This window comes from Thermobia domestica, chromosome 4 (assembly GCF_964235325.1).
Source record: "Thermobia domestica chromosome 4, izTheDome1.hap1.1, whole genome shotgun sequence".
Taxonomy (NCBI): domain Eukaryota; kingdom Metazoa; phylum Arthropoda; class Insecta; order Zygentoma; family Lepismatidae; genus Thermobia; species Thermobia domestica.
In genome coordinates this window covers 324,878,183-324,891,281 of record NC_137457.1, presented here as the reverse complement: position 1 = coordinate 324,891,281, position 13,099 = coordinate 324,878,183, and the positions used below count along the sequence as shown (strand labels likewise).

General features: G+C 34.5%; 1 protein-coding gene across 8 annotated transcripts in view; it reads right to left on the bottom strand.

Moving 5' to 3' along the window:
• Positions 1–13,099, bottom strand: part of LOC145684416 (uncharacterized) — a 270,639-nt gene that overhangs the window by 104,708 nt on the left and 152,832 nt on the right. For 5 of the 8 annotated variants that reach the window (XM_081756758.1, XM_081756762.1, XM_081756760.1 and 2 more), the window contains exon 3: positions 7,789–11,264. The exons of the other annotated variants lie outside the window; for them this stretch is intronic. In XM_081756758.1, coding sequence (XP_081612884.1) covers positions 10,163–11,264 — 1,102 coding nt within the window. In that variant the 3' untranslated portion in view covers positions 7,789–10,162. Of the gene's footprint in view, positions 1–7,788; positions 11,265–13,099 lie in introns of those variants that run through there. 8 annotated transcript variants of the gene reach the window in all.

The window sequence follows — 13,099 nt, the reverse complement described above, 5'->3', positions numbered from 1 at the left end:
TTATAATGATGACCATCTTGAAGTCCGTCATCTTGAATTCAGGTCAAAATTTTTAAATAGCAAGAGGATCATGTGGCATATCTTTTTGAGGTAGCATTTCACCAGATGCACAAATCTGGTATTATTTTCAAGTTACCTATATTCATGTAAGAGTTATTACGTATGAAAAACAAAATCCTTCATATAATGTTATTTTGATTGATTGATTGATTTTGTGTTTTACGTCCCGTTCAGCAGCGAGGCTATATGAGACGTGGACCTACTGATAACGTGGAATCCGAACCACATGAGCTCCCGGCGGGAATCGAACCCGGGTCTCCCGCGCCAAAGGCGCGTATGCTAACCGCTTAGCTACGGAGGAGCTCGTAATGTTATTTTTTTTTATTTTTTTTGCAGTTAAGGAACACAGATATGTAAGAATTTTGGAAGTCTCTTATATAAACTGAAACAAACTGTTTGTTTCGCTTTGAACTACAAATAAGCTTTTTTCCATCAAGATGATTCATAGACCATTATGAGGAAAAAGAAAGTTATAACTTGGAAGAAATTGAAATATACCTTATTTATGTTGTACCTTTTTGGTAAGTTACGAATCTTATTTGCTACATAGTTCACAGACCTAGAAAATAATCTGATGTAGTTTCAAGTAGTTCAGTTGTATGTGTAAACAGATATAGTGTGCTAGAAAACGTCGAAAGTGAAGTGGATATGAGGTCAAATGTAAATCAGGCAGGAAACTCACGAAAGAAGACAAGTGTAAGAATGCCCATAAACAAAGGACAAACTATAAAGCAATCTCAAGTGCGCAAAGCTTCAATCAATAAGATTGGTACAAGAAGAAAGCTCCAGACAGAGTCGCAAGTGTACATATATGGTGATAGTCATGGTCGAGGACTGTCTATGAAAGTGAGCGATAATTCTAAACACAAGTTGGCAGTACAAGGGAACATCAGGCCTGGAGCGAAAAGTGTTGATGTGTTATCTGGCATCAATCCGAACAATGTAAATAAAGAAGGTGATTGTGTAGTAATACTAAGTGGAACAAATGATGTGGCTAGGAATGAAGGTTGTGAAGCAGTGATTAGGATTAGAAATAAAGTAGCTGTTTTGAATAAATGTAAGTTAATAGTAGTAAACATTCCTTACCGGTACGACCTTATTAAAGAGTCGTGTGTTAATAAAGCTGTACAAGCCACTAACTTAAAACTAAAAGCAGTATGTATCAATTCACGAATGTTGATATGGTGGATATCAGTAAGTTTGGTAGGGAAACGTACACTCAACACGGTATGCATCTGAATCAAGCAGGGAAGGATCTATTAAGTATAAAGATCTGTGAAATAATTGATAAGAGCATAGCCACTACATTAGAAAGTAAAAAGGCAATAGCGATGCCTTGGTCTGTACAGGAAAACCCAAATCACCCGACTCCATGAATGAATTTAAAATTCCGTGGGGCCGGGTGAAAACTTCAAACCTAAAAAAGTGGCTTAAAATTAATGGTATAAGTAGAAATATTACTGTTAATAAACGATCAAATGTACAAGGTAATATGAATCAGGAAGTAGAATCGATTTCAGTCAATGCTGTCCACTTAGCCCAACTATCTAATAAAGCTGACGATACACACTCAGTGACCAGCAATGCTCTTAAACTATGCTTTCTTAATGTACAAGGGTTGAAGGACAAATCACTCCTTATTTCAGATTTTGCCTACGAAAATGATTTACATATTTTCTGTGTGAGTGAACATTGGAATGCAGGCAGTGAACTCCAATACAACAATATAGATAGTTTTTCTATGGCAAATAGTTACAGTAGGAGTATATACATACATGGTGGAGTCGCTATCTATGTTAATAGCCAAATAGAATATCGTCAATTAGATATAACTTTTCTTAATACTGACCGTGAATTTGAATCAACTGCAATTTTTCTAGATCAGTACAAGTTAATAATTGTATCTGTAGAACTCCTGATAGTAATCCAAATATTTTTTTAGAAAAATTGGAGAAGTTATTGGCATTTCTCAGCAACTGGCATAATTATGAGATAGTAATAGGGGGCGATGTAAATGCACATTTTGATGTGACTACTGACAAACGAACTGTCCATGAGTTACTTAATCTACTCAGACAACATAATCTTCAACTGGTTAATCGTAAACCGACTAGAGGCACAGCGTGCTTAGATAATGCATTTACCAATGTAAAAACGGAATATTTAACCAGTAATGTATGTCAATTTCCTTTCTCAGATCATGATGCCCTGCTAGTCAATCTAAGTGCAACAAAAGTAGAATCCTGCATCTTTAGTTTTCCCACCACTGAACTTATAGCAACTAGGCCCATCACAGAAACTAATTTGCAAAGTTTCATTCAACAATTATCTTGTAGAAACTGGGAAGTAAACATTAAGTATGACAATTTAAATGCCAGCGATACATTTGATCTTTTTTTAACAAAGTTTCTAAATATTTTTGATATGTGTGTGCCTAAAAGGGTGGTCCGATATAATTCATCAAAGAAAACAAAGTTAGGTAAAAGAACGTGGTATACCCCAGAACTCTCTGCCATGAAAGCTAAAGTAATGCAGTATTATAATATATATAAGAATAAAATGACTAGTGAATCCAGTGATATTTATAAGTCTCAAAAGAAGTAAATATAAATCTGCAATAAAGGTAGCGAAAGCAACATACAATGAAAATTGCATTGAATTATCATCAAATAAATGCAAAACTGCATGGAAGATAATCAACAAGGTAAGCAATAGTAATAATAATAACAACAATAATGTTACGCTGTCGCCTGATACTCTTAACACGTATTTTGTTACTTCCGTAGAGGAAATCAAGAAAAACAATGCAGATACTAATGCAAATATGTATCAGTATTTAAGTCAACATAGTCCATTTAATAGTTCTTTTGTTATAAACCATGTTAGCCCTGATGATGTCATAAAAGTAGTTAAAAAAATGGAAACTTCGGACAGTAAGGATATATTTGACATATCGAGCAACCTTATAAAAGCTATCATTAATCACATTGCGCAACCCCTTGCAATATGCTTCAATAAATGTTTCTCTCAAAGTATTTATCCTAAAGCACTTACAATAGCAAAAGTTATTCCTATATACAAAACGGGAGATCGATCGTGTTCATCTAATTACCGTCCAATATCCCTTATTCCAGTTTTTTTCTAAAATTATGGAAACTATTGTTAAAGATCAGCTATAGAAATATATGACTAAGCAAAACATAATTCTAGAAGCTCAATTTGGATTCAGATCTGGGAAATCGACAATTGATGCAGTAGAATCACTAACGAAAAAAATATATGAAGTTTTTGAAAATAAGGGTTTTGCTCTAGCTACATTCTGCGATTTAAATAAAGCATTTGATTGTGTAGATCATAAAATTCTATGTGATAAGTTAGCGTATTACGGATTCCACAGTAGCAATTTAAACTTTGTAAAATCCTATTTAAAGGAACGCAAACAGATAGTCAGTGTTAACAACATACATTCAAACATCTTAGAAGTGAAATATGGGGTACCGCAAAGTTCTGTTCTGGGTCTGGTACTATTTTTAATAATGATAAATGATTTGCCTCTAAATACTAATACCACATAAATTCTATACGCAGATGACACTACCCTACTTAACATAAATGCAAGCTTTGAAGAAGTGTATATAGAAGCTCAAGCTGCATTAAGAGAGGCAGCGACCTGGTTTAAAAGAAATGGTTTTGTGCTAAATCAAGATAAAACAAAAAAAAAAAAAAGTAACCTTTAGTCTCAATCACTGCAATGATAGAGGAAACTATGATGTATCTGAGGTTAAATTTCTTAATATACGTATAGACAGCCAACTAACCTGGGAACAACATGTCAAATATGTATGTACAAAGCTCTCCCGAGTGCTCTTTCTGTTAAAAGAATTGAAAGATACAGTTCCTTATGAGTATCTGAGGAATTCATATTTTGCAGTTTTTCACAGCATAATTGAATATAGGATTTTGCTTTGGGGTAACAGTAGCCAAGCACATGATGTTCTAGTTTTGCAAAAGAAAACCATCAGGATTATTGTTAGAACACATGATAAAGAACACTGCACACCACTATTTATCAGGCTTAAGATAATGACAGTAGTTAATGTATATATATTTATCAAGGGCTACTTTACACTAAGCAAAACCTGGCAAATATGACACTCAGAGATGAAGTACATACATATAATACTAGATTGTGTAAGAAAATTGATATACCCTTCACCAGTTTATCGAAGATCAAAAATAGTTATTTAGTTATAGGACCAAAGCTACTTAATAAACTAACATCCTCCATACAACAGCTGACATTTAAAGTTTTTAAGAAAAAGTTAGATGGCTGGTTAATAACGAATCCATTTTACTAGATTCAAGAGTTTAGTGAATGAAGAGTTTAGTGATAGTTTGCAGTATCACTTTATTTCTATAATTATTAGGTTGTTCATAATAATATTAACCAATAACTGATTGTCTGTATGTAATGATTATTTTTATTTATATCTTTATCTATATGTATATTTCATTCGGACGTTGTCTATTGCTTGTAAAGCTCAATGACAATAAAATATTCTCATCTATTCTATTCTATTCTATTTGTCGCATATAGGAAAATATTGTCTGTGGGCCTTTATTATCTGCAAAAGAAACTTTTCGTGCTCCTCATTTTTCGTAAGAACGTTGTTGTAATATTCTATTAGTTACACTCCCCTTTCTGCACACCGTTTGTTACGTAGATGAATTAAACTATTGTCTTTCCTTGTAGATAGTTATTGTTATTTTTTCATGAAGTCGCATCACACTCAAGAAACCCTTTGGGTATTTTAAATCTCTCTAGGAAAATATATTTGTAACAAAATCACTGATTTCTCTTTTCACAAGAATTTTTATGGTATCATCTCTTGCGTCAAGCCTCTTTGCTGCTTCACGGTTTCCCCTTATAGTTCTAATTCTTTCAACGATTTTTTGCTTTTCCATGATGGTAACTCCATCATCAAGAAACCCCAATGCTACGTGTTCCTCCGTCAAGTACCAGAGCCGGCTTGAAAATTTAGAAAGAGCCACTTCAGATAATTCAGCATCTATTTGTCTTCAACTGTGCAAATCTTTCAAAAATTGTAGATCTTGTAATGGTGAATGGGATATTTGATCACATTTAAGCCAACTGTGAAGATATAGTCGGATCAGAAAGTGCATCTCTCCGAAGACCCGTTTCTATTTGCTTCGTTAAACGAAATTGTTGGCGAAAAAGAAATATTTTAAATAGTACCTTGCTTTTCCCATCCACCTTACATGGTGAATTGCTCCAGGCAAATGAAAGAAATCTCCTGAAGGAGGTATGCCACCCAAGAATATGTTGGTCAGTTCTAAAAATTCCCTGTAATCTTCTCTGCAGTGTCCTGCTTCTACAAGTTTGATAGCAAAATTCAACACTTCATTTCTTACATCGGAAATATTTTTTGTTACATCATCATCATCAATTCCTGGAATAAAGTTAGTGCAATCTATTCTAGACCACTCGTTCTGAAAACACTTCATTAGGAGAACGTCCGGTCCAGATGCAAACGAAACACAACAGTTATCAAATACACATTTTAAAAATAATTCATAAATGTGGTGGCTAGAAGGAAGGTATAGGAGGTTATTTTGGAGCTACTGCTCTAGCAGAATGCAAGCACCGTTGACAAGATCCATATTGCAAGGAGTTGTGTCCAATAAACTGCCTGCACCAACTTTACCAAGTTCCATTCTTCAAGCGAATGTACTATAGCAGAAGCAATATGTTCTTCTCTTGATGACGACAAAATGGGAACACCAATTAGAATCTCATGACCATCTCCTGTAATAAATATTGATAACCTGCCGACAGTCTCTCTGCCAGTCAAATTCAGCAGTAGTTTTCCGTTCGAATGCACAACTAACGCACTTGATGCACTCTGAAATTGTTTCTTGTAGTTCTGTGCAACTTCACTACAGGTTTTCTTTCAGCATAAGTGAATGGAAGACCCATTTATTGCTAGGTCCTCTACATTATGGCCTAATGCCTCTGCCGTCGCTGTCAGAATATGTATTGCTGCTCTATGAGTGATCTTTTATCGATTAAGAGCAACACTAGTCTTTGAGTAATAAAATTAGTTTTCCCCGTTTTACATCTCTTGGACGTGTATTGTCGTTCATTTCTTACGTTGTTAAGTACAGTGGTATAACCTTCAGGACTACTCCCCTGGAACCACCAAAAATGATTTTTCTTCAGCATCAAAGCGAGTGAAAGGTGATTGTGGAAAGTAACGATGAAGTGAAATACAACCGGTAACTCGCGACCACAGCGTCTTCCGTGACTGCAATAGGAATAATTGGATTTAATGCTAAATTTCATTATCATATTCGATCATTCAAATTAAAGTGCCTAAATGTAATCTAGTATGTGTTTGAGAAGTTCTAGTGTTGTTAATTTAAGTGAAAAGGGTAATCTTGCATATCCTTTACTAAAATAATTATTATGGTATAAATTTGCACTTGCTAGCTTTAAGAAATAACCCAATTTACTTTTCTTTCCAGCATAAATAACCAGTACCCATGCAACATAATAATTCTTGCATTATTAAATTGCATCGTTGTTGAGAATACAATTAGAATCAGCTTTTCTGTCGATTTCCCAGAACGTTCTGACACGAACTCTGAACCGTGTTGTCCAGTGGCTATATGGTCGGCTTTGGTGAACGATCCAAACTGTTACTGAAGTCTCAAAGACACACACCGAACATAGAGGATCGAATCCCGCAACGTTGTAAATGCCCAAGCTCTCCTAGTGAACTACGGGACACGAACCACATACAGTAATATAAACCCTCCTCAGGGACAGGAATCCTGTACTGTAATAATGTCTTCCCATTAGGGAAGTACAAGGATCGAACCTTGATACTGTAATAGTGTAAGGGTATAAATTCTCAAAAAATCCTAGCAGAATTTTAATATATTATGGAGCGAGCGCCACTGTATCTACATGGGTGAAAATCAGGTCAAAAAATTTTTGGGGTCTGGACAACGCACAGTGAAATAAGGAAGTCTTTGGCGGCTATGGCAAACGGCGGAAAGAAAAAAAATCTCTCATCGTACACACGAAATTTTGATACTGTTACCGCCTCGGAGGAAAAATTATTAGTTATTCACAGATGCAACTTCTCTTATTATCCTATTGCAACTTTCTATGCTGTGTTTTGTTCGCCGAATGGGAGCCTTTCCGATACTTAAACATTTGTTTCAATGTAGCTAAAGGGGATAAATTATGCAGGGAAAACTCTCTTGCGAATATTTCACCTAAACTTCCGAATTAAAATTTTTTGTACCTGGAAACACTGCTACCAGACAGAAGCAAGCTATGTTAAAATAAACTTTCGTAACCGGTTATGCACAATACGTAGATATATGAGGAGGCTATCTAAGAAATTAAATATTTCATTCTATCTAAAAAATAAAATCACAATAATCTTTCGTTTTAAAGAACAAGGTGTACTGTAATCTTCAACTGTACCTTCTCTACTAATCGGAATGAAACTTCCTATGGTTCGTTGTGTAAGTCAAAAATGATAGCTGGTGGTACGTTTGCCTGATAGTAGCCAAGAAAAAGAAAATTATACAGGGAAAAATATATTTTCAAAATTTTCCCCCTAAAATAGAATATTAAAATTTTCTGTGGCAAGAAACGCTGCTACCATACACGGAAACTCTTCTCAAATAAACTTTGTTATACCTTTAATATATTTATTTTATTTATTTCATTTTCCGCCGTAAGAACTTAGCGTTCATGGCTTCGTCAAGAGATACAGTTACTATTACAAGTTATAATAATAATAATTGCAAGAGATACGCTACAATTAGTATTACAATTATTAAAAAATAATATATAATAATACAATATATAAAGTAATAATATAAAATATATACGTAACAATAAAACAAACTAAGTGTACTTTTAGAGAAAATATAAATTTACCTTGTTTTATATATTTTAAAATTCAAATAAATTTTGATATTTACATTATAAAGAAAGATCACAGTGAAGATATTCATCTAAACCATAGAAAAGATGTTTGAGTAACAGTAACTTGAGGTGTCTTTTAAACTGCAAGTTTGGCATTCGTTTGACACGATCTGGTAATTTATTATAAAATTTTATTCCTATGTGGTGTAACGAATTTTGAGTTCTTGTTAGACGGAAATTTTGGATATGAATATGATTGGTTGTTCTTGTGTTGTATTCGTGTAGGTCCGAGTTGAGTTGAAAGTTTCTTTTATTCATATGTATAAATGATGTTGTTTCTAGAATGTATATAAACGGCAATGGTAATATTTTAAGTTTCTGAAACAGTGGTCTACTTGGTGTATGAGTATTTTGTTTATATGAAACCAGGGAAGTTTGTAATTTTAAAAAAAATGTAAACAGACAACAATAAGGTTTCAAACATAAATTCGAATTCTTCTTGTGCCCCTTAATTTTGTTTTCCTAGTTCGCAACACAGATCATAAATAGTCCAATTAACATAAAGAATTAAGTATCAATATTTATTACATACCTGAGACATACTAAGATCTCTCTAAAACGAAAGGAGTCATACTGAAAAAACTAAAAGGAAATTCAAACCTCGGAAATTCTTGATTTTTTGACTTTAGGCTCAAATATGAGAGGAAAATTCGACAGTCATGCACAGCTTACGATCAACATAGATATAGTTTAACCATATTTGGGACAGAAAGCGTTCTTCCGGTATCTTAGTTAATGTTCACACACGACAGAATCTAATTTGTGTCATTATCGTTAGTGACACTTCGGCCACCGTGAGTTGAAATGTTTAAATGAGAAAGAAAAGAAGTGACGTTTTGTATTTAGCCAAACTATATGTTTCACTAAACCAATCGCAGTATTTATTTTATAAAAAGTGTAATTTCTCATTTGTACGTCGGAATATTTATGATTGTGGTCTCGAAAATTCTACATCACATTTGTCAGAATCGCTACCCTCCTCAGTAGTATCTATAAGTTTGTGTTAAGCCAAAGTAGAGTATTGCGTGATCAGATATCCGCACTCTTTACACCTGCATACAATATCATGTGTTCAGATAAATTTGATGTTTCACTAAATCTCTTCATATATTCATTGCAAGTATAGATTCTGTCCAATGTATATTCGAACAAGTAGGGACCCAAAAGGGAACTTCAAATATTTTTCTTACATCCGTCAAGTGTCAAGTGTTGTCATACATTACTTACCTTATTTATATACAAATAAGTATTTACTGAATTTCTAATGATATTCTGTAAATGACTTACTGTTTGTAATGATTTAGACAAAACGAATTATTTCTAGTAAATTTCACATTTTCAGGATAAACGAAAGTTTTCTTTTTTCTTATAGGAGAAACAGAATGTGCCTACTTGTAAGTACCTTTTCAAAAGTCAGTTCCAAAATTCTTTAAAACTGCCAGGAATTCTACTATCACGCATATAGCACAAATTTTCAATAAATAATTTCCGCAGTACTACAAGTGTAATATTTCTCTAGTATGTTGTAAAATACATCTAACTAAACAACGTTTTATGACAAGTTCTTTCACACATTCGTTCCAACTATGCTGATCTCTCCTACTTTGAACTCAAATGAAGCAACTCACAACTCATGTTGAATTATATCATTTCCAATTCATTAAAATTATGAGGCTTACCCCTCAATGTCAAATCATGTGTGTAGTCAATTAAGATTTTTCAATAAATATTTCACATTTTTCGCAGATTTGAAATTTCTTATCCATATGTACCATTAAATGCTTAACCAAATTATACGTTCTAGCAAATCCTATCACACTGATCACATGTGTGACACTTGTCTCCCGTATGAACCAACATGTGATGTTCCAAAAACCATTTTTGTGTAAAGTTTTTCCTTAATTATTATAAGTGTACTATTTTTGTCCCTTATGTAACACGAAATGTTTAGCCAACTGATATTTAAAAAGAAATCCTCTTTCGCATTCACTACAAATAAAACGTTTGTCCGCTGTATGTAATAATATGCGTACAGCCAAAATAGATTTCGTTGTTAATACTTTCTTAATTTGATCACACATGTGAGCTTTCTGACCTCAAATGTACCATTAGATGACGAACCAAATCATATTTTCTAGCAAATTCTTTTCCACATTGATCACAAGCGTAATGCTTCTCTCCAGTATGAATCACCATGTGACGCGTCAAATTGGATCTTTGACTAAATCTTCTACCGCACGTATCACAAATGTAGGGTTTGTCTCCTGTATGTAACACTAAATGCTTAACCAAACTAAATTTTGCGGTAAATTCCAATCCGCATTGATCACAAGCGTATCGTTTCTCACCCGTATGAACTAACAGATGATCGGCTAAATGTGATCTTTGACTAAATGCTTTGCCACATATAATACATGTGTGGGATTTTTCTCTCGTATGCACAAGCAAGTGATGGATCAAAGTAGATTTAAGACTAAATGTTTTCCCACATTCATTACAGATGATGGGTTTTTCACCTGTGTGGCTTAACATGTGTTTCGCCAACCTTGCTTTCACACTAAATCCTTTGCCACACTCATCACAAATGTGAGACTTATATCCAGTATGTACCACCAAATGACTAACTAACTGGGATTTTTCATTAAATCTCTTTCCACATTGATCACAAATGTGAGATTTTTCCCCTGTATGTATTCGCAAGTGTTTAATTAAAGCACATTTTTGATTAAATCCTTTCCCACATTCATTACAAATATTGGGTTTCTCCCCTGTGTGCCCTAACATGTGTCTTTTCAAACTTGATCTTTTACTAAATCGTTTTCCACATTCATGACAAATGTCAGGGTTTTGTTCTGTGTGTAGTAACAAGTGTTTTGTTAAATTAAATTTTGTATGGAGTTCGTTCCCAGAATTCTCAATCACACGAGAATTCTGAGATGTATGTTTTGATATATGGATTCTCAAGCTTGATTCAAGTTTAAATTTCTTCTTACAAATGCCACAGATATGGAATAACTCACTATTATGAATAGCTATCTGAGTTAGCATTGGCGACCTTTGAGATTGTGCATTATGACAAGTGTCAAAAGTAAAAATATTCTCAAGAGGATGAGAGTATAATCGTGTTTTTGGGGTAAGTGCATTTTGACTCATGGCAAAGACACCTTTATGACTCCTGAAATAAATTTATGAATGAGTAAAATTGAAATTGAAATCAACAATATATTCCACAAAAGAATGTTAATAGTTTTAAGCGATATCTCTCTGGCAGAAAAAGAATTGCTTGTTACCGCTACTGTCTTACTCGCATGCCCGAAATTACTTATACGTTGAGTATTTCCAACTGGGTTCACGGGTGACATGATGCAAACATTCAGCAGTATAATCATTAATACCCTTTGCCTCATAATTTCGTTCTGTAACTAGATATAATGAAGTTTTGCTTAGACACAATAACATACTCTTTTCAAATAAACACCAACAACGTTTGGGAAGTGATCCCTCACACGAAGATAAGGCAGAATATATAGGCCAACCTGAGTGCAAATGTTCCTTTTCGGAGTTATAGGTTGCCGAAAACAAACAAAAAAAAAAAAAAAAAAAACTTGAATGGTTCATAGTTCCAGAAAAGTTGGACCTACCCTAGTCGGGTTAAAGCTTCATTTAGGAACTAATATGTGCGCTATCGAACGATCCCGACATGAATATATGTTTCAGAATCTTAAGTTACTGATGCAACCATTTTTATACACAGAGGTTGGCCATAGGCATATGATTTGAAGTGTTCACCAACTACCTCTTTAAAAATTTTTGCAGAAGTACCGCAGGATTTAGAAACTTAAATATTTGGATAGGGCACATACAAATGTGTAAGTGAAGTAGTGATCCCCCTACGATAGGTCTCATAGTTTCGGAGCTTTGGATTTTTTAATGTCATTTTCATGTTTTCGGCAACTCATAACTCCGAAAGAAACATTTCTGCACCCAGGTTGTTCTATAATTTTCGTCTCATCTAACTGTCAGGAATCAATCTCAAACATTGTCGGTGCTGTTTGAAATACCCTATATATATATATATATATATATATATATATATGCAGATTGGCCATAAGTCCCTTACCATCACTTGTCAAATCCGTGTTCGTGGAAAATAGTAAACAACAAAATGTAGTAACATAATAAGACTTGGGGGAAGTCGGATTGTGATAGTGACCAAGATGGCGGTCATCTTGAAAGCCACCATCTTGAATTCACTTCAAGATTTTTAAATAGGAGCATGGTAATGCGGCACATAATTTTAGGCTAGAATTGAAAGACAAACACAATGGTGAAATCGGATTGTTGATATAATTTGTTCAAAAGTTACAGGCATTCCAAATTGCTAATTTTATCGTACTTTTTCTGTTGTTCCAGGTGAATAATTATGCCGCTAACGACAGCAGAGAGGAAGGAGTAGATCAGGGCATGGGAAGGAAGGAGCGCAAGCTGAATTCAATGCCATACACCCAGATCGACATCCTGTGTCCCGTGTTAGTGTCGTCCAACTCTCAGAAGTTCATGGATACTGGTTCCATAGCAGATAAACTCAGGTGTGGAAGACCCACGACCAAAACAGATGAAGCCACATCAGTAGCAGTGCTGGCTTATATGCTACATCATCACACCGCAGTATCTGTCGTGTATCCATGGAATGTGTTGTCAGCCGTACATCCATCAGACGTATCTTACAGAAAAGCAAGTGGCATCAGTACAAATTGCAACTTCAACATCGTATATCTGAAGATGACCATGATTGTCGTGTGAAATTTTGCGACTGGGCCCTTCCACAGTTGCAAACGGATCCCACATTCCACACACAAGTTTTATTTTCCTATGAGGCCAATTTTTATGTCACTGGGGAAGTGAATAAGTAAAACTGTCGCTATTGGTCCCCGACAAATCTTCAGTGGGTTGACCCTTGCAAAATGGTAGCTACAGGCAAAATAATGGTGTGCTGTGGTCTATGGGGCA